The 26,111-nt window shown below is 41.8% G+C and overlaps 1 protein-coding gene across 1 annotated transcript in view; it reads left to right on the top strand.

The window, feature by feature from the left end:
* Positions 1-3,487: 3,487 nt before the first annotated feature.
* Positions 3,488-26,111, top strand: part of LOC140202702 (actin nucleation-promoting factor WASL-like) — an 87,550-nt gene continuing 64,926 nt past the window's right edge. The window contains exon 1 of the mRNA XM_072267888.1: positions 3,488-3,821. Within this exon, the coding sequence (XP_072123989.1) occupies positions 3,705-3,821 (117 nt within the window). The 5' untranslated portion in view covers positions 3,488-3,704. The remainder of the gene's footprint in view (positions 3,822-26,111) is intronic.

Genomic DNA, 26,111 nt, shown 5'->3' with positions numbered 1-26,111 from the left:
ATATAGTTATCATTTCAAACTGATTACCTTTCATCGGAATTATTTAAACATTGAGATAAATTGGTTTTAAGAAGCAAGAAACAGAGAAAGTAAGCAGAAAACAACAACATAAAAAACAATCTGTGATTCTATGGAAGGTGGGAGAAAGTGTCAAAAAGCATGTAATTTATGTCAAAGCAGTGATTATGGGACAGGAAAAACAAAATATTTGGATCTAGAGAACAGAATTACATAGAAGAGAAACAGAATCACCATTTGAAAATTTGATAGAAAAACAGAGAATACTGGAAAACAAAATATTATAAATGCCCTCCATTTAAAATCGTTGAACACAACATTGAGACTGGAAGCTGCATGGTTGCTACATAACAAGTCAGCTGATAAGGTGTGGTTCTTTAAACAGCATAATACTAAGTGGTAGTGGCCTGAATGATCAAAATATAAACCGAAAACAAGGAGATGCTTGGGATCATACATCTTGTTGATGCAAGGATCCTATATTAGAGTTGGGGTCAATGTCAAATAAACATCCTCTCCATTTGCTGAAATGTCATGACCTTCCCTTACTTTCTGCACAGATGCCTTTTGAGGTCAGGGGTATTTTATATTATTTTTGTTTTAAATCATTTATTCATTTCTGCTTGGTCTTCATTGCAAATTATGATGCCTATATTGAGAAAAGCATAGAAATTTTGAAGGACATCAATCATTAATCAAAATGGTTTGCTTTGTAATTCCTACAATTATTCTTATAATTTTCTAATATATTTATAATATTCTAAGACAACTGTGCTGCTTCAAAGAGTGCTATATGAATTCATTCTCATCCTCAGCCATAAGGCTCTATAATGAGTCAACCTATAGCTGGGGAAGTGATGACCTCCTCCTATTAAGGCTGTTTAAGGTCACTTATATTTTAATTATTCTTCTTACTTTTCTTCTAATATTGTATACCTGCGCACTTGTAATTCTACTGTAACACTGTAATTTCCTTTGGGATCAATAGAAGTACAGTATCTGTCTTATGGTTATTGGTTTCAGATCATGTCCGGGAGTTTTCACACAAGAAACAGAAGAGACTGTTAAGTGTCAGGCATCTTCTCTGATCCCTTGACTCCTCTAGTTTTTCAAAGCACTTTTCTCACTCCTTTGCTTTCCACCCACCAGATTCATCAGCTCTGGCTCAGATTTGCCTGAATTCAGACATCTCACCCTGCAAAAACTCATTTCAGGGAGGTAGCACCCCCCCCGCCCCCGCAATCCCATATCGCCACCCCCCTGTCGACCTCCAAGGGTGTATGTAATACTTTGTTTAGTGATTTTGTCTAATCTGTAAACCAAGTTGGGTATATGCAGCAAATGTGACATTAAAATATGTACTTATATTATATTATCATGTTTATACTATTACAACTTTAAGCAAATCTACAGGGAGTTTGGCCTCATCACACCTAGGACATCAATAGCGTAGCTCCTTAGCAGCTAGCCAGCTAGTTTAAATAACGTTAGCTGTGCTGTAATGACACCTGTTAAACTCACCTCAACATGTCTTTTACATTTTAATCCACCACGGGCAATAGAAAAGTCACTGTTGCAAACAGTGCAGCGAGCAACACTGCCATTATTTTTGAGGTTGACTGTAAAGCCTGCCCACAGAGAAGACTGATAGGTCTACTTAGCAGGGGTCCCCAACATTTGTTGCACTGCAGACCGGTTTAATATTGACAATATTCTTGCGGACCGGCCGACCGGGGGGGGGGGGGGGGGGGGGGGGGGGGCGGTGTTGATCACGACCGGAATATAGGTGATAAGTCAATACCATCATAACATTTTAAGTAACGTTTGGATATTAAATACACAGTGCATATTTTCCCCATATGAACATATAAAATCATTGCAACACACCAATATCGCTGAATCGGTTGGAGCCCTGGGCTTGTTTCCCTGCAACAACACGGTCCCATCGAGGGGCGATGGGAGACAGCGATACTCGAACGGGGTTCCTTATGTCCAGTCTATTCCGCAATTTAGTTTTTGTTGCATTCATTGCAGAAAACTCCGCTTCGCAGCGATATGATTTTGGAAATGGAAGCAACGTCTTCAGTGCTTTCATGGCTATCTCAGGATATTAAGCCTTGCCTTTGATCCAGAATGCCGGCAGAGATGTTATGCCAAACATACTTTTCAGCCCGCCGTCATTTGCAAGGAGTTGATCTTCTCGCGCTGACATGGATGACGCTCGGGTAATGAGTTCGCGTGCGTTCAAGCTCAACAGTGCGTGACAGAGAATGAGGAAAGGTGCAGCTGACTCATATCGCCAAATCATATTGTTTCCTCATGGCCCGGTGGTTGGGGACCAATCTTAGCACGAAGAGAGACCAATCAGGATGTTCGCTCTCCCTCTCAAAAAAATCTATTTCCAGGAACACACATAAAAGTTGCTGGTGAACGCAGCAGGCCAGGCAGCATCTCTAGGAAGAGGTGCAGTCGACGTTTCAGGCCGAGACCCTTCGTCAGGACCTGACGATCAAAGACAAGTCCTGACGAAGGGTCTCGGCCTGAAACGTCGACTGCACCTCTTCCTAGAGATGCTGCCTGGCCTGCTGCGTTCACCAGCAACTTTTATGTGTGTTGCTTGAATTTCCAGCATCTGCAGAATTCCTGTTGTTTGCTATTTCCAGGATATTGTATATAATTTCCGGGCGTCAGGGAGCCACTATCGATATCCAGGAGAGGTGGGATGTCTGCTGAATTCTACACCTTTGCTAAAGTAGGGAAAAGAGGGGTGCAGAGATATGTGGACTGAGGAGGGTTATGGGAAAGAGGCGTGGAGAGGAGTAAGACAGATGAAGAAGGGTTTGCGAAATGGAACGGAAGGGGAGAAATAAACATTGAAGAATAATTGGGAAAAGAGGGAGGAAATGTAAAAGTGCAGAGGGTGGACGGGACTCTCTGACCCATCTCCCCGACAACCCAAAGCATAACTCTTCCCTCCACTCCCTATTCTCTCTTTGTTCTAACTCCTCACTCCATCATTCCTTCACCAGCCTTCATTCTTCTCCCCTCCCTCACACCCAGATAACTTCCCCTCCATCCCAACTCAAATTCTCACCTTTCTTCCACATCCCTGCTAACTGCCTCTGATCTACCCCTCACTCTCCCAGCCAATTTCCATCCCTCCCTCTACCTTAATCCGTCCCTCCATCCATCTGCCACAACTCCCTCCATCCCGTCTGCCCAATGTTCAGTTCCTCCCCTCTGCCCCATTTCCCAGCCCTTCTCCTCCCCTCCGTCCTCTGTCCCATTCTTCAGCTCTCTACCTCCAACTCCTACCGCAATTTCAACCCGCGCTCCCATTCCCTCCATCCGTGTTATTTTCCGGGGAAAGAAATGTTTGCAGGAGGTAAAAATAGCTGCACCGCCTCCAGGGTGGGCTTTCTCCACCGAGAACGTTGACCAAGTTCGAAACTGACGCGAGCAGTGACCGTGAGCGCGCACGCGCGCGCGCAGGGGTGGGTGACTGTCGCCGGGTTCGGGAAAGAAAACGCTCTCGTGCACACGCGGAGGGTGACCGTCACCGGGCTGGTGGCGAAAGGAACGCGCTGCCGCTATGGACTCGAGCGGTGGCCGTCGCTGAAGGAGTGGGCTGGGAGGCCGATGCGGGCTCTTGCCTTGTTGGGCGTAGAGTGTGTCCTTGCCCAGCCATGATTTCCAATCAGCAAAGCGGTGGGAGCCGGCCGCGGGTCACGAATGTCGGCTCAATTCTCCTTACGCAGCAGGAGAACGAGTGCCTCTTCAACTGCCTGGGCAGGAAGTGTCTGGTGAGTGTGCAATCCATGCACCGACCTAGGGGGGCAGAAAGGGAGGGGAGCTCGGCTTGGGCCGCGTTCAGAGTTTGGCGTGGGCCTGGCGATACCTGAAGAAAGCCCAAGCCGGGCCCTTGCTAGGCCTGAGTAAAGCCCGCAGGAGAGTAGGGTGCAATCCAGCCTTTGGTGGTTGGTGTTTGTGGTGGGAGGGTGGCTGCGGCTTTGCAAATACGCTTCTTAGTGTTTTGAGCCAGGCTTCTCCCTGTGATGTCTTCGTATGCAGTTAGCTAGCCGAACCCCTACATAAGTCTCCCCGGCAGATTTCAACAGAAACTTCCTACCCTTGTTATTTTACTGCGCAATAAAAGGCTTCACTAAAGTAACACCTTTACAACCGAGTTCGTTCATCTTTTGTCAGCTACAGAATTAACTTTGCTCTGAGTTGTTTTGCTTAAAAATAAATTGCCCTCATGAAATTCCCTTTACAGGTTATGTTTTCTTGAATTCCAAAGATATAAAGTTGCCATCTTCCGGTTGACTTACTGATTGTGGTTTCGTTTGTGTTGACTGATTATCAAACTTATGAAATGAACTCTTGGATTTTGTTTAAAAACGAAACAGTCACTTAAAGCATTAGTCGGGGTTTACTTGTGTATTGTCTTTTTTGGAGGATTAACTTTAATTTGCCTTTGACATACTCCGTGTTTGCATCGACAGTAAGGACTATCCCATTGATTATCTTTCATAAAATGTTGCAAAGGAGGAAGGGATTTTTTTTTCTGTTCCGTATATTTATTTTCCATTCATAGCTAAAAGTAGTCATGGAATCCAGCTCCTTGAATTCTAGAATAAGGCCCTAAATATATCTTAATTTCCTGTATTTTTGCCAAAGATCCTTTGGACCATTGAGTTCTCAAGAGACTCCTATTACCCCACTTCTGTATAACCTTGTATCTCTCAGGTGCTCTACAGCCATCTCCTGATACTCCTACCACTCGCCTCTGCAACATATATTAACAACATAACATTTTCCAGCTAGTTAACACATCTTTGGGAAGTGGAAAGAAACTCGTGAGAAAGTGTAAACATTAAACAAGTCTGTACCCCTTAGTTTTCTCATCCTTCTATCAGGGATCTGGTTAAAGGGGTGTTTTATCACCTGTTTTTTCACTTATGAGCCTATTTTGATTGGTTTATGTTTCATGTCTGTGGCTCTAAAATTTAAGAGAGGAGACAAGTGGAGAGATGGTGTTGACAATTACCTTTGAAGGAAAATTGCAGGATGCTCTGGAAATGGTGATAAAGTAAAGCAAAAGATGTCAATTGATGTATATCAATAAGTTTAGCTAGAAGGATGTAAAAAAAGATTAGTTTTGAAGAGAAGCATATAGATGTGAAGTAATTTTGAGGGGGCAGAGCTGCTATGCATGAGCCTCATGGCAAGGAGTTGCTAAGAATTATAGGAATAGATGCTGCTTTCAAATGCTAAAAAATGTTAAAGTTGAGTAAGCTGAGGTTGTGGAGGAGATTCAAAGTGGAAATGAATTTGCAGTTTATTTGACACTCAAAAGTCAATAAAACAAAATAAAAATCTCTAGCAAAGTATCTTTTATGGAAAGTAAATGTGGCATTAATTAATATGGATATGGCTGCAATCATTATGTATCCTGGTTGTTTGGAAAATGAGGAGGTGGATAGCCCTCTGAAAGCTTGTGGTGATGGCACTGCAGTGATAATGTTTGGCATATTACCGAATTCTTATTCACATTCACGTGTGGAAAATATACTAACTCGAGTAGAACTTCATGAAGATTTGTGGTTTGTAGAATCGGAATCAGATTTAATATCACCATCATAAGTCGTAAAATTTGTTGTCTTTGTAGCAGCAGTACAATGTAATACATAATATAAAGAAAAAGTGAATTATAGTAAGTTGGATTAAATTAGTGCAAAAATAAAAAAAGTAGTGAGATAGTGTTACTGGATTCAATGTCCTTTCAGAAATCGGATGGCCAGAGAGGAAGAAGCTGTTCCTGAATCATTAGGTGTATGCGTTCAGGCTTCTTTACCTCTTTCTCATTTTCACTCTTTGTCACCTTCCGGAAAAAAACGTGGGAAATGTTAATCAAAGCAACCTCTGAGTTGCAACAGTATGTTATACAATGTCAAATGCATTGACTTTTTAAAAATCTGAATGTTGGGCTGTAAGTATCATCACCACAGCTGTCCAGCTGGTGGTGTATGTTTCAACAGACAGGTAACTGCCATGTTTGTGGGAAGGGCAGGGGACTGGTGGGAAAGGTGGTTTGCATTTCTAGAAAACACTGTTTTTCATATCACAAAGTCATGTCAAGAAACACTAGTTGGAAAAAAATGTAGTTATGTTTTCTGACATTGGTAATTGGTTTATTACTGCCACATGTACCGAGGTACAGTGGAAAACTGTTTTGCATGCCATCTATATAGATCATTTCACTGAATTAAGGTGGGATAGGCAAAAGCAAATAACAACACAGAATATACTGTTGCAAGAAAAAGTTTGTAACCCTTTGCAATTACATGGATTTCTGCATTAGTTACTCATGAAATGTAGTCTGATCTTCATCTAAGTCACATAATAGACACGCACAATCTGCCTAAACTAATAACACACAGACCATTGTACTTTTCATGTCTTTGTTGATCATTGTTTGATTATTCACAGTCCAGACAGGAAAAAGTATGTGAATCCTTGTACCTAGTAACTGGTAGAACCTCCTTTAGCAGCAATAACCTCCCCTAAACATTTCCTGTAGCTGGTGATCAGACTTGCATAGTGGCGAGGAGCAATTCTAGGCCATTCCTCTATACAAAACAGTTTCAATTCATTAATGTTTCTGGGATACCTTGTGTGAACAGCCCTCTTCAGGTCATGCCACAGCATCTCAATTTGATTAAGATCTGGACTCAGACTTGGCCATTCGAAACTACAATTTTTCTTCTTTTTAAACCATTCTGTTGTCCACTTACTCTTGTGTTTTGGATCATTGTCTTGCTGCATCATCCAACTTCTATTAAGCTTCAGGTGAATACCCTGATATTCTCCTGTAAAGTGTCTTGATACAATTTTGAATTCATTGTTTCCTCAATAATTGCGAGCTGTCCAGGCCTTGAGGAAAGAAAGCAGACCCAAACCATGATGCTCCTTCCACCATGCTTCACAGTTAGGATGAGGTTTAGGTGTAGGTGTGCAGTGCCCTTTTTTCTCCAAACAGTTCTACCAAAAAGTTCAACTTTGTCTCAACTGGCCACAGAACATTGTCCCAGAAGCATTGTGGGAACATCCAGGTGTGTTTTTTTTTGCAAACTTGAGGTGTGCAGCAGCTTTTTTTTGGAGAACAATGGTTTCCTCCATGATGTCCTTCCATGAAACATTCTTGTTCAGTGTTTCCCTTGTAATGGACTAATGAAAAGATACTTTATCAAGTTGTGGAGATCTTTACAGGTCTTTTGCTGTTACCCTTTGGTTCTTTTTCACCTCCTCCGGCATTGCACATTGCGCTCTTTGTGTGATCTTTGCAGGACGCCTACTTTAGAGAGAGTAGCAATTGTACTGCATTTCCTCTGTTTGCAGACAATTTCTCTTAGTGTGGACTGATGAACACCTAGTTCTTTAGAAATGCTTTTATAGCCTTTTCAACTTAATGCATCTCTGCAATTCTAAGGTCCTCTGAAAGTTGTTTTGATAGAGGCCTGGTGCACATAAATAGAAATTTCAGGAGAAGAGCAGGACATCTCTACAACCCACACTTCCAATCTCATCTCATTGGTTGGAGCACCTGACTCCAAATAGGTTTTGTAGAAGGCAGTACCCTAGAGCTTCGCATACTTTTTTGAACCTTGACTGATTGTTTAAATGGTAAATTCAGTATCAACGAGAAGAACAATTGTTTGTATGTTGTTAGTTTAGGCAGATTGTGTTCGTCTACTATTGTGACTTGGATGAAGATCAGACCACATTTTGAGTATGGGTAGTTAATGCAGAAAGCCAGGTAATTGCAAAGTGTTCACAAACTTTTGTCACAACTGTAGTGTTACAGTTACAGAGACTGTGTGGTACAGGCAGACAATACGATGAAAGACCACAGTAAGGTAGATTGTGAAGTCAGTTGTCCATCTTATCATACAATAGATCCATTCAGTAGTCTTATAACAATGGGATAGAAGTTAATATTGAACCTAGTAGTATTTTAATTTCAGGCTTTTGTATCTTCTGCCTAATGGGAAGGAGGAGAAGAGAGAATGTTTGTGGTAGAAGGGGTCTTTAATGTTGGCTGCTTTTCCAAAGTAGTGAGAACTTTAGACAGAGTCCATGGAGGGGAGGTTGGTTTTCATGCTATGCTGAACTACGTCCTCAACTCTGCACTTTCTAATGATCTTGGCGAGCATTTGCCATAATAAGCTGTGATGCTTCTGTGTAGGATGTTTTTTGTAGAGCTTTTACAGTATAAAAATTGGTAAGAGTGAAATTATTCCATAACTCAAACTTTTGGATAGTGACTTGTGAATTCTGTGAGAGTGAATGTCCAATAACACTGAGGATTATTGATACTGAGGATTAGAGCTTGTGGATAAGAGTTTGAAAAGATAAGTGGTAAAATGCTGCTTGTTTTGTCTTGCCTTCAAGCCACACCATCCCAGCAACCCCCAACAACCCAGATTTAACCCTAACTTAATGATGGGACTATTTAGTTAACCTACCCGGTACATTTTGGACTATGGGAGGAAACCGGAGCACCGGGGGAAAACCCACGCATTCCACGGGGAGAATGTGCAGACTCCTTACAGGAGGGTGCCAGAATTGAACTCCGAAATCTAGAACGCTCCGAGTGGAATAGGGTTGTGGTAACTGCAACAAGATCTCTGATCAATTGTTTGAAAAGGTTGCTTGATGACAAAAAAAAGTCATACTATTGACCTGAGTTTAGAAGGTGGTTTTTTCTGTAGTTTGGCATGAACCAGTTCAGTAGAATTGCTGAGAAAGTTTTGTGATTGGTTTAGCAGGATTAGTTTCCAGTCAAGAATCCACGAAGCTGCACTGTCCTTCTAGGTCGTGGGTCAGATTTAGTTGTTTTTTTTTAAGGTTCATAAGGATTATTTTTGGGGACAGTAGGGTAAGTTGTGGGTCCGATTACAATTTAAGAACAGGGATGAGAAGAGTTACAGGTCAGTGTTCAAAATGATATCTCAAATGTGGCATCCATCATGAAGGACCCCCACCACATGTCATCTTCTCATTACTACCATCAGAGAGAAGGTACAAGAGACTGAAGACAGACTCAATGTTTTAGGACCAGCTTCTTCCCCTCGACCATGAGGTCTCTGAACGGGCAATGAACCAACCAATGAACACTACCTCACTATTTTTGCCCTTTCTGCATTATTTATTTTAATTTAATTTTATATATTATTGTTATTTTTTTATGTATTACACTGTACTGCTGCCACAAAACAAATTTCACAACATATGTCAATGACATTAAGCTTGTTTCTGTTACTGTACATTTCCAATGTGCATGTGATAATTAATCTGAATGCGATCTAACAACGTCATCGAAGCAGTTCAGTATGGGTAGGCTGAGGATATCTTGTTCAGGAATTAATTCCCTAACCAATGCAAGATGCTGGATGAATTCAGTGGGACAGGTAGTGTCCATGGAGAGAAATCCTACTGCTTGTTATACAGCTGGTGTTTAGGGCAGCGGGGAAGGTCCTCCATCTCTGGCAGTGTTCAAGGCCTCCTTCATCATGTCAGTAGCTTAGTTTTCACTACTGTCTGTCATGTGCGTTCTGGGTGGAGACTTAGGAATACTGTTGCACTCAAATGTAGAAGGATTCTTCATTGCTGTTTCCTTAACAGTTTTGTTTACCAGTCAGAATTGTTAATCCAGAGCTGAAACCCAGAACCTGGAGGACTGGTGGACCAGTCTTAGTCTGGCTTCTACCATTTGATCTGTTTTGCATGGGTGACCCTACCAAGAGTCAAAGCATAAAGCCCTCACTTCAGCCAACATAGCTCTCTCAGTTCTTGAGGCACGCAGCCTCCAAACCATGACAAGGTTGTGGTCCTCTTGAATGGAGGGAAATGGACTTCCCTAAACCATGGTCTTTCTATTTTTTTTCTTTAAAGCCTTTACCCAAAGTATTAGCTACTGTTCTTTTCCACAGGCACTATCTGTCATGCTAAGCAACACCTTGCCTTTACTTCAACAACTGGAAAGGCAAAGCATAGAAGGATATAGACTGAATGTTGGCAAATGGGATTAGGGTAGATGGGCAGAAAGGTCAGGGTGGGTATGTTGAGCCATTTTTATGCTGTACAACTCTGACTCTAACTCCTGTTTTTTTTTCATCCGTCCTTTAGAATAGAGAAAGGAGAATCAGTAGATGTTATGTACTTGGATTTTTTGAAAGCCTTTGAAAAGGTGCCACATATGAGGCTGCTTAGCAAGATAAGAGCCCATGATATTACAGGAAAGATACCAGCATGGATATAGCATTAGCTGATTTGCAGGAGTCAAAGAATGGGAAGGAAAGGAGCCTTTTCTGGTTAGCTGCCTGCCTGTGACAACTGGTGTTCCGCAGGGGCCTGTGTTGGGACCAATTCTTTTTATGTTACTTGTCAATCATTCGGATGATAGAGTTGATGCCTTTGTGGCCAAGTTTGCAGACAATACAAAGATACGTGCAAGGACAGGTAGTTTTGAGGAAGTAGAGAGTTTACAGAAGGATTTGGACAGGTTAGAAGAATGGGCAAATAAGTGGCTGCTGGAATACAGTACAGGTTTCCCCCGCCATCCGAAGGTAGAGAGTTCCTATGAAACGGTTTGTAAGCCGAAATGTAGTAAAGCGAAGAAGCAATTACCATTTATTTATATGGGAAAATTTTGTGAGCATTCGCAGACCCAAAAATAACCTACCAAATCATGCCAAATAACACATAGAACTTAAAATAAGAGTAACATATAGTAAAAGCAGGAATGATATGATAAATACATAGCCTATATAAAGTAGAAATACTTCTCTACAACGATTGCTGCACAGATCTCCGTAGTGAAAATCTCACGCAAGCGCTGTTGGCATAAACACGCTCTCCAGTAACCTTTAAACTATGAAGCTGCCAAATCTACCAAATAACACGTAAAAATATGCAGCCTATATAAAGTAGAAGTAATGTATGTACAGTGTAGTATCACTTACCGGAATTGGGAAGACATCGAGCACACTGATGATGGTGTGTTTAGACGTCGCAGGCTGGGTGGTGCAGTGGCCCCCACCCTCCAGGCCGCTGACCCAATACATTGCCGCAAAGAACACAGCAGTAGCTGGGAGGCACACAGCATATCTTTAAGAAAAAAGCCGAAATAAACATGCTAATTACTTTGGTGCTGCCCGGCATGTAATTAATTAATATGTTTATTTTGGCTTTTTTCTTAAAGATGTGCTGTGTGTCTCCCGGCTACTGCTGCATTCTCCGCGGATCGGTACAGTATCTGTCTGGGGCCCGGGGGTTGGGGTGGTGGGACACGAAGGGGTCATCTCATCGTCGATCAGGGCAGGCAGCTCATCTTCTCCTATAATTGCCCGCCTCGATGTCGAAGGTCAAGGTTCGTCGTCTGCTGTGGCTGATGTGGAAGGCTTGCTTGACTGCTGAGCCTCGTGCATTTTTCTATCATACAGTTGTTTGTAAGCACTCAAACCATCCTGCAAATATCCCCTAAACCTACGTACCCTTTCAAAATTAAAGTCGTACTTTATCATTGCAGCGAAAATCTCACGCAGTTGCTTCATGTTCATTTTGCTACTGCATTCGGTTTCGATTGTTATCCTTTCCTCTTCTAATTGCATCAGCTCTTCATCTATTAGTTCTTGGTCATGGGATGCCAAAACCTCTTCAACATCATTTTCGTCAACTTCCACAAGCCAAACTCACTTTGTCCTTGCTTCATTCACCACGATCGAAATGCTTAATTATGTCTAGTTTTATGCTAAATGTAACACCCTTACTCTTTCAGGCTTTTCCGACACCTTAAATCTCATCTTGCTAACGGCTGCTCAATGCAACGTGTTTAAGCAATGCCGTTCCGAATCCAGGGCAGAGCGGCTGCTCGGGGTGCACGCTGCCTTTCTTCGTAATAGTGAAAACACCTTCTGAAAGCGAAAACAGGGTACTAATGTAGGTCTTTCGTAACAGTGAGGTTTCGTAAAGCGACCGTTCGAAAAGCGGGGGACACCTGTATCAGGAAGTGTATGGTCATGCACTTTGGTGGAAGAAATAAAAGCACAACCTCTTTTCTAAGTGGAGAGAAAATTCAAAAATCTGCCATGCAAAGGTTCTTGGGAGTCTTCGTGCAGGATTCTCTAAAGGTTACTTTGTGGGTTAATTTGGTGGTGAGAGGAATAGAAGATAAAAGCAAGGATGTAATTTTGAGACTAAAGCACTGCTGAGACCCCACTTGGAGTATTGTGGGTGGCTTTAGGCCCATTACCTAAGAAAGGATGTGCTGACATTGGAGAGAGTTCAAAGGGGATTCATGAAAATGATTCCAGGATTGGAAGGCTTGTCATATGAGAAGCGCTTAATGGCTCTGGGCCTCTGCTCACTGGAATTCAGAAGAATGAAGGGTGATCTCACTGAAACCTGTCGGATTTTGAAAGGCCTTGATAAAGTGGATGGTTTTGGGAGGGGGAAAGAGTCTAAGACCAGAGGACATAGCTTCAGAATAGGGGAGTGCCCTTCTATAACAGAGATGAGGTATTCCTTTTGCCAGAGAGTGGTGAATCTGGAATTCATTGCCATGGGCGGCTGTGGAGGCTGTCATTGGGCATATTTAATGCAGAGGTTGATAGGTTCTTTGATAGGTCAGGGCATGAAGGGATGGGAGAAGGCGGGAGATTGGGGCTTAAAGGGAAAATGGATCAGCTATGATGAAATGGAACAGACTCGATGTGCCAAATGGCCTAATTCTTCTCCTGTATCTTACAGTCTAATGATCTTTTGATTTCTCCACCTAATGTTGCTCATTGCATGCTCCCATCCACTGTTATGAAGTTTGGAATGTTATAAGAAATTTAAGTATTAAATGTTATCTTTGCCAGCCAGGCGAGTTTACGCAGAATCTCTTGTGATTACAATAAGGAATTTTACTATTTATTAGAGTTATTGCATTGTGCTGTCTGCAAATTATTAGTTTCTGCAATGTACTGTTTACGATATTTTAAAAATACCAAATTTATTGTGATACCAAGACCAAATGGAATAATACTAGAATTGGTGGAATAATTACATTTGCAGAAATGTGACAAAGGTGATGAGATGGTCTGGATTATGGATCCTTTGATTCTTCTCTGAATTTTTACCAAATGGGCACACTGAATATCCTTATCCTTGTCTAGCCTCTGATTGAATTTTTGTGAGGTGGAGATGGCCTTCTCCAACTATACCCAAAATTTCCACTGATTCAAGGTCTGGTCAATCAATTTAGATTTTCTGGAATTTAGATTTGTTCAGCAGGTGTTCATATCTTAAAAGTAGAAATGTTTTGAAATGATACAGATTCTGGGAGGTCAGAATTACTATTTGGAGTGTTGGAGAGGAAATTGAGCTTCCAGCAAAGAGAAAGAAATGCATCTTTGCCATGTCAGGATGTTTGCTGTGTTCAGTCAGTGAGCAGTCACAGTAAAATCTCTTATTAGCTTCTGGTTTATGTAATGTTTAAAAATGGATTGACAATTTCATCTCTACTTAGAGGTGTGACTGTTGTTGCTAATACATGCTGACAGTATTTATTTTACCACACACCAATGATAGAAATCTTATCTTGCTATCATTTTAAACTCACTTTTAGTACCAACATTTCTAGCTTTTAAACTGTTGTTTCAATAGACAATAGGTGCAGGAGTAGGCCATTTGGCCCTTCGAGCCAGCACCGCCATTCACTGTGATCATGGCTGATCATCCACTATCAGTATCCAGTTCCTGCCCCATCCCCATAACCTTTGATTCTGCTATCTTTAAGATCTCTATCCATCTCTTTTTTGAAAGCATCCAGAGACTTGGCCTCCACAACCTTCTGGGGCAGAGCATTCCATATATCCACCACTCTCTGAGTGAAAAAGTTTTTCCTCAACTCCGTTCTAAATGGCCTACCCTTAATTCTTAAACTGTGGCCTCTGGTTCTGGACTCACTCATCAGCGGGAACATGCTTCCTGCCTGCAGCGTGTCCAATCCCTTAATAATCTTATATGTTTCAATAAGATCCCCTCTCAGCCTTCTAAATTCCAGAGTATGCAAGCCCAGTTGCTCCAATCTTTCGATATATGACAGTCCCACCATCCCAGGAATTAACCTTGTGAACCTACGCTGCACTCCCTCAATAGCAAGAATGTCCTTCCTCAAATTTGGAGACCAAAACTGCACACAGTACTCCAGGTGTGGTCTGACCAGGGCCCTGTACAGCTGCAGGAGGACCTCTTTGCTCTTATACTCAATTCCCCTTGTTATGAAGGCCAGCATGCCATTAGCTTTCTTCACTGCCTGCTGTACGTGCATGCTTGTTTTCAGTGACTGATGTACAAAAACACCTAGATCTCGTTGTGCTTCCCCTTTTCCTAACTTGACTCCATTTAGATAATAATCTGCCTGCCCGTTCTTACCACCAAAGTGGAGAACCTCACATTTATCCACATTAAACTGCATCTGCCATGCATCTGTCCAAGTCACCCTGCATTCTCATAACATCCTCCTCACATTTCACACTGCTAGCCAGCTTTGTGTCATCAGCAAATTTGCTAATGTTACTTTTAATACCCTCATCTAAATCATTAATATATATTGTAAACAACTGCGGTTCCAGCACTGAACCCTGCGGTACCCCACTGGTCACCGCCTGCCATTCCGAAAGGGACCCGTTAATCTTTGTTTTCTGTCAGCCAGCCAATTTTCAATCCATGTCAGTACTCTGCCCCCAATACCATGTGCCTTAATTTTACCCACTAATCTCTTATGTGGGACCTTATCAAAGGCTTTCTGAAAGTCCAGGTGCACCACATCCACTGGCTCTCCCTGGTCCATTTTCATAGTTACATCCTCAAAAAATTCCAGAAGATTAGTCAAGCAGGATTTCCGCTTCGTAAATCCATGATGACTCGGACCAATCCTGTTACTACTATCCAGATGTGTCGTAATTTCATCTTTTATAATTGACTCCAGAATCTTTCCCGTCAGGCTAACCCGTCTATAATTCTCTGTTTTCTCTCTTCCTCCCTTCTTGAAGAGAGGGACAACATTAGCCACCCTCCAATCCACAGGAACTGATCCTGAATCTATAGAACATTGGAAAATGATTACCAATGCGTCCACAATTTCTAAAGCCCCCTCCTTAAGTACCCTGGGATGCAGACCATCAGGTCCCAGGGACTTATCAGCCTTCAGACCCAATAGCCTATCCAACACCATTTCCTGTCTAATATAAATTTCCTTCAATTCATCCATTACCCTAGGTCCTTTGGCCACTATTACATCTGGGAGATTGTTTGTGTCTTCCCTAGTGAAGACAGATCCAAAGTACCTGTTCAACTCATCTGCCATTTCCTTGTTCCCCATAATAAATTCACCCGCTTCTGTCTTCAAGGGCCCAATTTTGGTCTTAACTATTTTTTTCCTTTTCACATACCTAAAGAAGCTTTTACTATCCTCCCTTATATTCTTGGCTGGTTTACCTTCATACCTCATTTTTTCTCCGCATATTGCTTTTTTAGTTACCTTCTGTTGCTCTTTAAAAGTTTGCCAATCCTCCGGCTTCCCACTCGTCTTTGCTATGTTATACTTCTTCTCTTTCATTTTTATACTGTCCATTGCTTACCTTGTCAGCGACTGCCTTCCCTTACTCCCCTTAGGATCTTTCTTCCTCTTTGGAACGAACTGATCCTGCACCTTCCGCATTATTCCCATAAACATTTGCCATTGCTGTTCTGCTGTCATCCCTGCTAGGGTATTGTTCCATTGAACTTTAGCCATCTCCTCCCTCATAGCACCATAGTTCCCTTTGTTCAACTGTAATACTGACACTTCCGAGTTTCCCTTCTCCCTCTCAAATTGTAGATTAAAATTTATCATATTATGGTCACTACCTCCTAATGGCTGCTTTACCTCGAGGTCCCTGATCAAATCTGGTTCATTGCACAACACTAAATCTAGAATTGCGTTCTCTCTGGTAGGCTCCAGTACAAGCTGTTCTAAGAATCCATCTCGGAGGGACTCCGCAAACTCCCTTTCTTGGGGTCCAGTACCAACCTGATTCCTCCAGTCTACCTGCATGTTGAAGTCCCCCATAACAATTGTAGCATTACATTTGCGACATGCCAATTTTAACTCTTGATTCAATTTACACCCTACATCCAGACTACTGTTTGAGGGCCTGTAGATAACTCCCATTAGGGTCTTTCTACCCTTAGAATTTCTCAGTTCAATCCATACTGACTCTACGTCTCCTGATTCTATGTCCCCCCTCGCAAGGAACTGAATATCATTCCTCAGCAACAGAGCCACCCCACCCCCTCTGCCCATCAGTCTGTCCTTTCGATAGGACGTATACTCTTGAATATTCATTTCCCAGGCCCTGTCCACTTGAAGTTTCATTATCTCCTTTGTCAACAGTCATTTGGCATTTTCTGCAGTATTTTGTGTCTTTTTCAGCTCTATTCCTGGTGACCTGTTGTACTACTTCCACTGCCCACACTCGTGTTTTGCTGTTTTCTAGGCCATCATAAATACTGCTGTTTTAACTACTGCTTTAACATACAACATGAAAGTTATTTTAACAAAGTCTGCTACATCTTTCTCAAATGTTATGTCAATGCAATGGCTATATCAGCTGTGAGGAACTTATTTGATGCAGCATGTTGTGATGTTTATTTAGCAATGCAGCGCAGAGTAAGCCCTTCCAGCTCTTTGAGTCACGCTGCCCCTGCAACCCCCAACAGCCCTGATTAACCTTAACCTAATCACGGGGCAATTTGCAATGACCATTTAACCTACCTGATACATCTTTGGACTGTGGGAAGAAACCGGGTCACCTGGAAAAAAACCCACCCATTCCATGAGGAACACATACAGACGGTACCGGAATTGAACTCCAGCCTCTGCCATAAGCTGTAATAGCATCGCGCTAATTGCTGCGCTACTGTTGTGCCAGTCATCTTGTTTGTATGATTTTGCAAAAACCCTGGCTGCCAGAGTTAATTGAGCATGATTTTGATACTGCATTGTAGAATGTTATGGATATATTTTTGTTTGGAATTATTTTACTGGCATTAGCAAATCCTTTAGTTATACCACTTTACGTCTCTGCTGCACTTTTAAGCAAGCACAAGAATATTATTTGTTACATTTTTCAGCATCTAGTCTATGCTGGCAAACTTAGTATTCATTTTTTATCATCAATTTTCCCTGAGAAAATGATAAGCAGCTTCTTAAGTGCCTGCTGAAGAAGTACCCCCAAGTACTGTTGGGTCAGGAGTTTTAGGATTTGATAATATTGAATGAATGACCAGCAGTGGGTCTTCAATTCACAATGTGGCAGGTACTGCTGTTCCCTTACTACCCTTAGCAGTAGAGATTGTGGATTTGGGAGCTACTGTTTTGAGTAACTTGCATGAATAAGAGTGGAGCACTTTTAGATGATTCGTATTACAGCCAATATGCAGTGGTTTTGTCTGGAATAAGGCTTTTGGGTTGTGGATGGTGTGCCACTAAGGCAATGTGTTTTGAAGGGGATGAGATAGGTAACATGAAAACTCCAGTAGCTCTGGAGAGGGTTGCAGAAGTGAAGTCTATATTAAAAGGGTATTCTCAAAAAGTTAGAGAGGATGAAATCACTGGGAACAGTACAAGATTCACCCAGAAACTAGCTCCAGCTGGAGTCTGAACAGAACAATGGGATATTCCAGTTGTTTAAATAGCATTGGGTTGAATCTGAAGTTGAATTAGAAGTAGCTAACACTAGAATAACACTTCAGTAACATACTCTGTACTGGAGTTTTATGGTTGATCTTAATGGCGTTTAGACCAAAAGACATAGGAGCAGAAGCAGGCCATTCGGCCCATCGAGTCTGCTCCGCCATTCAATCTGAGCTGATCCAATTGTTCCAGTCATCCTGACTCCCCTGCCTTCTCCCCATACCCTTTGATGACCTTGCTAATCAAGAACCTATCTATCTCTGCCTTAAATGCACCCATTAACTTGGCTTCCACAGCCGCTCGTGGTAACAAATTCCACAGATTTATCACCCTCTGACTAAAGTGATTTCTCCGCATCTCTGTTCTAAATGGATGTCCTTCAATCCTGAAGTTGTGCCCTCTTGTCCTAGACTCCCATATCTTGGAAAATAACTTTGCCATATCTAATCTGTTCAGGCCTTTTAACATTTAAAATGTTTCTATGAGATTCCCCCCTTACTCTCCTGAACTTCAGGGAATACAGCCCAAAAGCTGCCAGACGTTCCTCCTACGGTAACCCTTTCATTCCTGGAATCATTCTCATAAATATTCTCTAAACCCCCTCCAATGTCAGTATATCCTTTCTAAAATAAGGAGCCCAAAACTGCACACAATACAGTACTCCCATGTGGTCTCACGAGTGCCTTATCGAACCTCAACATCGCAATCCTGCTCTTATATTCTATACCTCTTGAAATGAATGCCAACATTGCATTTGCCTTCGTCACCACGAACTCAGCCTGGAGGTTAACCTTTTGGGTATCCTGCGCAAGGACTCCCAAGTCCTTTTGATACAACGCATCTCTGCATTTTGAATTCTCTCCCCATCGAAATAATAGTCTGCCCGTTTATTTCTTCCACCAAAGTGCATGACCATACTCTTTCCAACATTGTATTTCATTTGCCACTTCTTTGTCCATTCCCCTAAACTATCTAAGTCTCTCTGCAGGCTCCCTGTTTCCTTAGCACTACCCGCTCCTCCACCTATCTTTGTATCATTGGCAAATTTAGCCACAAATCCGTTAATCCCATAGTCCAAATCATTGGCATACATCGTAAAAAGCAGCGGTCCCAACACCAAACCCTGTGGAACTCCACTGGTAACCAGCAGCCAGCCAGAATAGGATCCCTTTATTCCCACTCTCTTGTTTTCTGCCAGTCAGCCAGTGCTCCACCCATGCTAGTAAATCCTCTGTAATTCCATGGGCTCTTATCTTGCTAAGCAGCCTCATGGGCAGCACCTTGTCAAAGATCTTTTGAAAATCCAAGTACAGCACATCTAATGCATCTCCTTTGTCTACCCTGCTTGTAATTTCCTCAAAAAATTGCAGTAGGTTTGTCAGGCAGGATTTTCCTTTCAGGAAATCATGTTGGCTTTGGCCGATTTTGTGCCTCCAGGTATTCCATAATCTCATCCCTAACAATCGATTCCAACAACTTCCCAACCACTGATGTCAGGCTAACAGGTCTATAGTTTCCTTTCTGCTGCCTCTCACCCTTCTTAAACAGCAGGGTAACATTTGCAGTTTTCCAGTCATCCAGTACAATGCCAGAAGATCATCATTAACGCCTCTGCAATCTCTCCAGCTACTTCCTTAAGAACCGAGGGTGCATTCCATCAGTTCCAGGAGATTTATCTACCCTCAGACCATTAAGCTTCCTGAGCACCTTCTCAGTCGTAAATTTCACTGCACATACTTCACTTCCCTGACACTCTTGAATGTCAGGTATACTGCAGACGTCTTCCACTGTGAAGACTGATGCAAAATATGCATTCAGTTCCTCTGCCGTCTCTACATCTCTCATTATAATATCTCCAGCGTCATTTTCTGTTGGTCCTATATCTACCCTCAACTCTCTTTTACCCTTTATATAGTTTAAAAATAAACTTTTAGTATCTTCTTTGATATTAGTCGCCAGCTTCCTTTCATAATTCATCTTTTCCTTCTTAATGACCTTCTTAGTTTCCTTCTGCAAGTTTTTAAAAGCTTCCTAATCCTCTTATCTTCCCACTAACTTTGGCTTCCTTGTATGTCCTCTCTTTTGCTTTTACTTTGGCTCTGATTTCACTGGTCAGCCACGGTAGTATCCTTCTTCCATTCAAAATTTTTTTTTTATTTGGAATATATCTGTCTTGCACTACCTCATTTTTCGCAGAAACTCCAGCCATTGTTGCCCCGCTGTCCTTCCTGCTAGTGTCCCTTTCCAGTCAACCTTGGCCAGTTCCCCTCTAATGCCAGTGTAATTTCCTTTATTCCACTGAAATACCAACACATTGGAATTTAGTTTCTCCTCAGATTTCAAAGTGAACTCGATCATATTGTGATCACTGTTCCCTAAGAGTTCCTTAACCTTAAACTCTCTTATCACCTCTGGATTATTGCACAAAACCCAATCCAACACAGTCGATCCCCTAGTGGGCTCAACAACAAGCTGTTCTAAAAAGGCATCCCTTGGACATTCTACAAATTCTCTCGAGGTTCAGTACTGGCCTGGTTTTCCCAATCCACTTTTATGTTAGAATCCCCAACGATTACCATGACTTTGCCCTTCTGACACGCCTTTTCTGTCTCCTGCTGTAATTTGTAATCCATATCCTGGCTGCTGTTTGGAGGACTGTATACAACTGCCATTAGGGTCCTTTTACCCTTGCCATTCCTTAACTCAACCCATAGAGACTCTACATCTTCCAATCCTCGTCATTCCTTTCTAGTTTAATATTATTTCTTATACACAGGCCCACACCACCCAGTCTGACTACTAACCTATCTTTCTGATACACCGTATATCCTTTGACATTCAACTCCCAATGGCAGCCATCTTATAGCCAAGTTTCAGAGATGGCCACAACGTCATTCTTGCCAGTCTGTAGCTGATTTTCAAGATTGTCCATTTTATTTCTTATGCTGTGTGCATTCAAATACAACACTTTCAGTGCAATATTTGTACATTCTAAATTCAATTTGCAAGCTCAGGAATAATAAATTCTTGGAACGAAGTTTTGTCTTAGGGTGTTATGATGGCAGCTATTATGGGTTATAATGTAGGCTCTTAATGAAACACTGATTGTGAGCCAGTTTTAGCTCTGTGGTCTCCACAATGAAGGTAATCCAACAGTGCAGTTGAGTTACGTGTTCCAAGACGCCGAGAGGGTGCTTGGTTTAGCATGCTGCTGCTTGACCCGCAGCTCCCTGAACCCAGATATATCCCCCCCACCCCCACCAATCTAGCATCTGCAGACGTCCCATAAAGGGGAGTTGTCCAAGAGTTGTGAGTATGCCTTAGGCATGGTGGGTTTTTGAGAACTTATTACTTACATAATAGAAAATAAAAAATGTTATAATGAAAAAAATCTTACCCACACTAAACCTTTTAATCACTTACATAGAACATAGAATAGTACGGCACAGTACAGGCCCTTTGGCCCACAATGTTGTGCCGACCCTCAAACCCTGCCTCCCATAGAACCACCCCCCCCCAAATTCCTCCATATACCTGTCTAGAAGTCTCTTAGGCTACGCCAGATAATTTTGAAAACAAAGCTTTTTCTCTTTGTTTTGACTCTCTGTCCACACTAAAACTGCGTTTTCATCCCCCAAAAATGGAGGTTTTCAGAAATGGTTTCCAGAGTGAATAAATCTGAAAACAGCTAATATCCGTTGCAGTGTGTACGGGGTAACCGGAGCTTTTTAAAACCGCTGTCATGACGTGCCAGAACAGATGGCGGCAGCCCGGCATTTCATTGTTTTCTTCTTCTTATTATTATTATTATTACTACTATTTCATTGTCGCCAAATGATTGATACTAGAGCGTACAATCATCACAACAACACACATCAAAGTTGCTGGTGAACACAGCAGGCCAGGCAGCATCTCTAGGAAGAGGTACAGTCGACGTTTCAGGCCAAGATCTTTCGTCAGGACAACAATATTTGATTCTGCGCTTCGCAGAACCTAACAATTTCAGAACAGACGGCAACGAGACTGAAGCCAGAAGAGTTAGAAATGTACTCACCAAATACTTTGACCCATAGCTTAATGAATAAATAAGTATACTCACTTTGCCCTGTTTTCTGTCCTTGCTTGTATGCAGGTGGTTTACCTATTTATGTAAGTACTTCTCTGACAATAGATGTGTAACAGCCTAATGTAACATTGTATGGAAATACAAGATAACACTGATGCAGACATGTTTTATACATTTAACAAGGTGCTTTATTAATGCAACAGAGTTTGTCAGTTTTTCAATGTTCGTTGTCAGCCAGGTCATACTGTCCATGAACTCTGTCGGTTGCCTCCGTACGCTCCAGTATTTGTTTTTTTTGTTTTAAGTCCTCCTGCGCAAGAGCCAAGAGCAATTCCTTTTAAGTTTTTTTTACTCTAACTGGACAAACACGCACTAAGTATACCATTCCCTCTTCGCTTGTTTTCTGTGTGTTCTGCGCGTGCCCAGTAGAGGAGATTCACCCAAGTATTCGTGTTAGTGTGGACAGGGATATTTTGAAAGATGCTTAGGGTGTGTGCCTGTCGTTTTTACTTGAAACCTGCGTTTTCAAAATTATCCGGTGTAGTGTGGACGTAGCCTTAAATTTCACTGGTGTATTTGCCTTCACCACTGACTCAGGCAGTGCATTCCATGCACCAACCACTCTCTGAGTAAAAAAAAACCTTCCTCTAATATCCCCCTTGAACTTCCCACCCCTTACCTTAAAGCCATGTCCTCTTATACTGAGCAGTGGTGTGCTGGGTAAGAGGCGCTGGCTGTCGACACTATCTATTCCTCTTAATATCTTGTATACCTCTATCATGTCTCCTCTCATCCTCCTCTCTCCGGAGAGTAAAGCCCTAGCTCCCTTAATCTCTGATCATAATGCATACTCTCTAAACCAGGCAACATCCTGGTAAATCTCCTCTGTATCTTTTCCAATGCTTCCGCATCCTTCCTATAGTGAGGCGACCAGAACTGGACACAGTACTCCAAGTGTGGCCTAAACAGAGTTTTATAGAGCTGCATCATTACCCCGCGACTCTTAAACTCTATCCCTCGACTTATGAGAGCTAACATTCCATAAGCTTTCTTAACTACCCTATCTACCTGTGAGGCAACTTTCAGGGATCTGTGGACATGTACCCCCAGATCCCATGCTCCTCCACACTACCAAGTATTCTGCCATTTACTTTGTACTCTACCCTGGAGTTTGTCCTTCCAAAGTGTACCACCTCACACTTCTCTGGGTTGAACTCCATCTACCACTTCTCAGCCCACTTCTGCATCCTATCAACGTCTCTCTGCAATCTTTGACAGTCCTCTACACTGTCTACAGCACCACCAACCTTTGTGTTGTCTGCAAACTTGCCACCCCACCCTTCTACCCCCACATCCGGGACATTAATAAAAATCATGAAAAGCAGAGGTCCCAGAACCGATCCTTTTTAGACTTCACTCATCACAACCCTCCAATCCAAATTTACTCCTTCCACCATGACCCTTTGCTTTCTGCAGGCAAGCCAATTCTGAATCCATCTGGGCCAAACTTCCCTGGATCCCATGCCTTCTGACTTTCTGAATAAGCCTACCGTGTGGAACCTTGTCAAGTGCCTTACTAAAATCCATATAGATCACATCCACTGCACTACCCTCATCTATATGCCTGGTCACCTCCTCAAAGAACTCTATTAGGCCCGTTAGACACTATCTGCCCATCACAAAGCCATGCTGACTGTCCCTGATCAGACCATGATTCTCTAAATGCCCATAGATCCTATCTCTAAGAATTTTTTCCAACAGCTTTCCCACCACAGACGTAAGGCTCACTGGTCTCTAATTACCCGGACTATCCCTACTACTTTTTTTGAACAAGGGGAACAACATTTGCCTCCCTCCAATCCTCCGATACCATTCCCGTGGACAACGAGGACATGAAGATCCTAGCCAGAGGCTCAGCAATCTCTTCCCTTGCCTCCTGGAGCAGCCTGGGGAATATTCCGTCAGGCCCCAGGAACTTATCCGTCCTAATGTGTTTTAACAACTCCAACACCTCCTCTCCCTTCATATCAATATGCTCCAGAACATCAACCTCACTCATATTGTCCTCACCTTCATCAAGTTCCCTCTCATTGATGAATACTGAAGAGAAGTATTCATTGAGGACCTCGCTCACTTCCACAGCCTCCAGGCACATCTTCCCTCCTCTATCTCTAATTGGTCCTACCTTCACTCCTGTCATCATTTTGTCCTTCTCATAATTGAAGAATACCTTGGGATTTTCCTTTACCCTACTCGCCAAAGCCTTCTCATGCCCCCTTCTTGCTCTCCTCAGCCCCTTCTTAAGCTTCTTTCTTGCTATCCTATATTCCTGAATAGTCCCATCTGATCCTTGCTTCCTAAACCTCATGTATGCTGCCTTCTTCCACCTGACTAGATTTTCCACCTCACTAGTCACCCATGGTTCCTTCACCCTACCATTCTTTCTCTTACAGGAGTCTTATTCAACTTGTTGGAGTTGCATTTTTATATGTCAGCCATGATTGCGTAAAAAACTGAGGAGCTCCTCAGCTCAATGCATTCGCTATCCCCTTGGAAAGTCCAACTTTAGTGTTAGTTCAGATCTTCCCTTCCCTTTTGGAAAGCTCAGTTGTGCACATGAGCTGATCCATAACTGAGATTTCCAGCAGAACCACCAGCACAAGGTAAGTACATTTCAGAGCAGTATTTTGGAACAGTGATATATGTTTTCAGTTTAAGATTATTTGTGACTTAATGGTGTTTTTACAGATATTCATGGTTCGAAATTGCTGGTGTGAAAGATACTGTCGAAGAAGCTTTATTGATTGCTGCTGTGGATTTTCCAGATGGTTCATAGCACAGCTACAATTTATTGGTGCTAGGAGGGACTAAATGTTTCGGGTAAAATATTAGAGGCAATTCAAAGCTAATGTGTCAATCTTTTTGAGGTACTGTATTGGAACTGAACTGACAAGGCCAGTGCACGGTATTTCAGCATGTCCTGAGTTGTGAATTGCAGGAAGGTGCTTGGTAGTTAGCTGTGTTGCTTGCCCTTTCAGATCTAATCTTTGCACTTTCCAGTTTTGACTGCATTACTCAGTAACCATTCTTCATTCAATTAAAGGGATCCTCTGCTTGCAGTGTGTACACCGGTCTAAGATCTTCTAAGAAGTCAGCAGTCAAAATAGTATCTGTGTCTGAAAAGGATTTGTAAATGTAATCATAGCTAATGTTTTTCACTGTTAGTTACAAATTCCAGCGGACTGTTTTTAAAGAATGTAGAATCATGGATGATGTATATAAAAAAAAAAGTGGTGTTCAGTGTTGTAGATTGGAGGGAAAAAATAGGACAACTTTATTGTATGGATCAGAGAAACAGAAAACAAAGGGTACCAATAAAACTTGATTGACCTTGTTATTGCAACCTGTAATAATTGAATAATTGGGTGGAAGTTGGACTGTTATGGTTGTTACTAATTAGTTACATTCAATAAGTATTTTCAATAATAAATGCATATTTCATTTAGTGTTAAGAATGCTCAGACTGCATGTGTTTCCTTGAACGAAATGTTAAGACAAGTTTCAAAACTTTATATAATTCACTGCATTTGATTTGGCTTTGGAGTTTGCATCTTGGGCACATTGTTCCTGTTTCCTCTCTTCTACCCTAGTGCTAAATTTGGAAACATTCAGAAGTATATCACTTGTTTATCTAAAAAACTTAATTTAGGTTTAGTTTGTTACACACATTGTCCATTGATTTTTGTTTTTTAAAGATAAAATTTGAATTGCTTATTTATTATGGGCATGGTGGTAGGAAGAGAGCCTAGTTTTTTTTCTTTCAACTAAATTAGTTCTTTCTTGAAATCATTGATTTCCTGACATGCAATTCTGTAACCATTCCCAGTCCTGAACAAAGAGATTTTTTTGAATGAGAAGAGATTTTGCATAAAATGCAACTTGACCATCAAGGACACTGTATTTTACAATGAAAGATTTTCAGTGCAGTTTACTCTTAATTGATTTAAAGGCTTTCTTTAGGAAAATATTCTGAGACGGTCTTGGGAGGAACTGCTGGACTTTTGTTCTTCAATTTGAAATAAATTTGTTGAAGCAACTGTATATACAAAATGAATCATTAGTAAATCAGTTTGATTTTCTAATACTAGATGCATCCCTAGATAAGAATGAATTAACATTGATGTTATAAGCTGTATAAATTTTAGAAATTTCAGGATAGATAGGCAGTTGAATCATCAA

This window comes from Mobula birostris, chromosome 9, assembly GCF_030028105.1.
Source record: "Mobula birostris isolate sMobBir1 chromosome 9, sMobBir1.hap1, whole genome shotgun sequence".
Taxonomy (NCBI): Eukaryota; Metazoa; Chordata; class Chondrichthyes; order Myliobatiformes; family Myliobatidae; genus Mobula; species Mobula birostris.
This window is presented reverse-complemented; position numbering and strand designations above follow the sequence as displayed.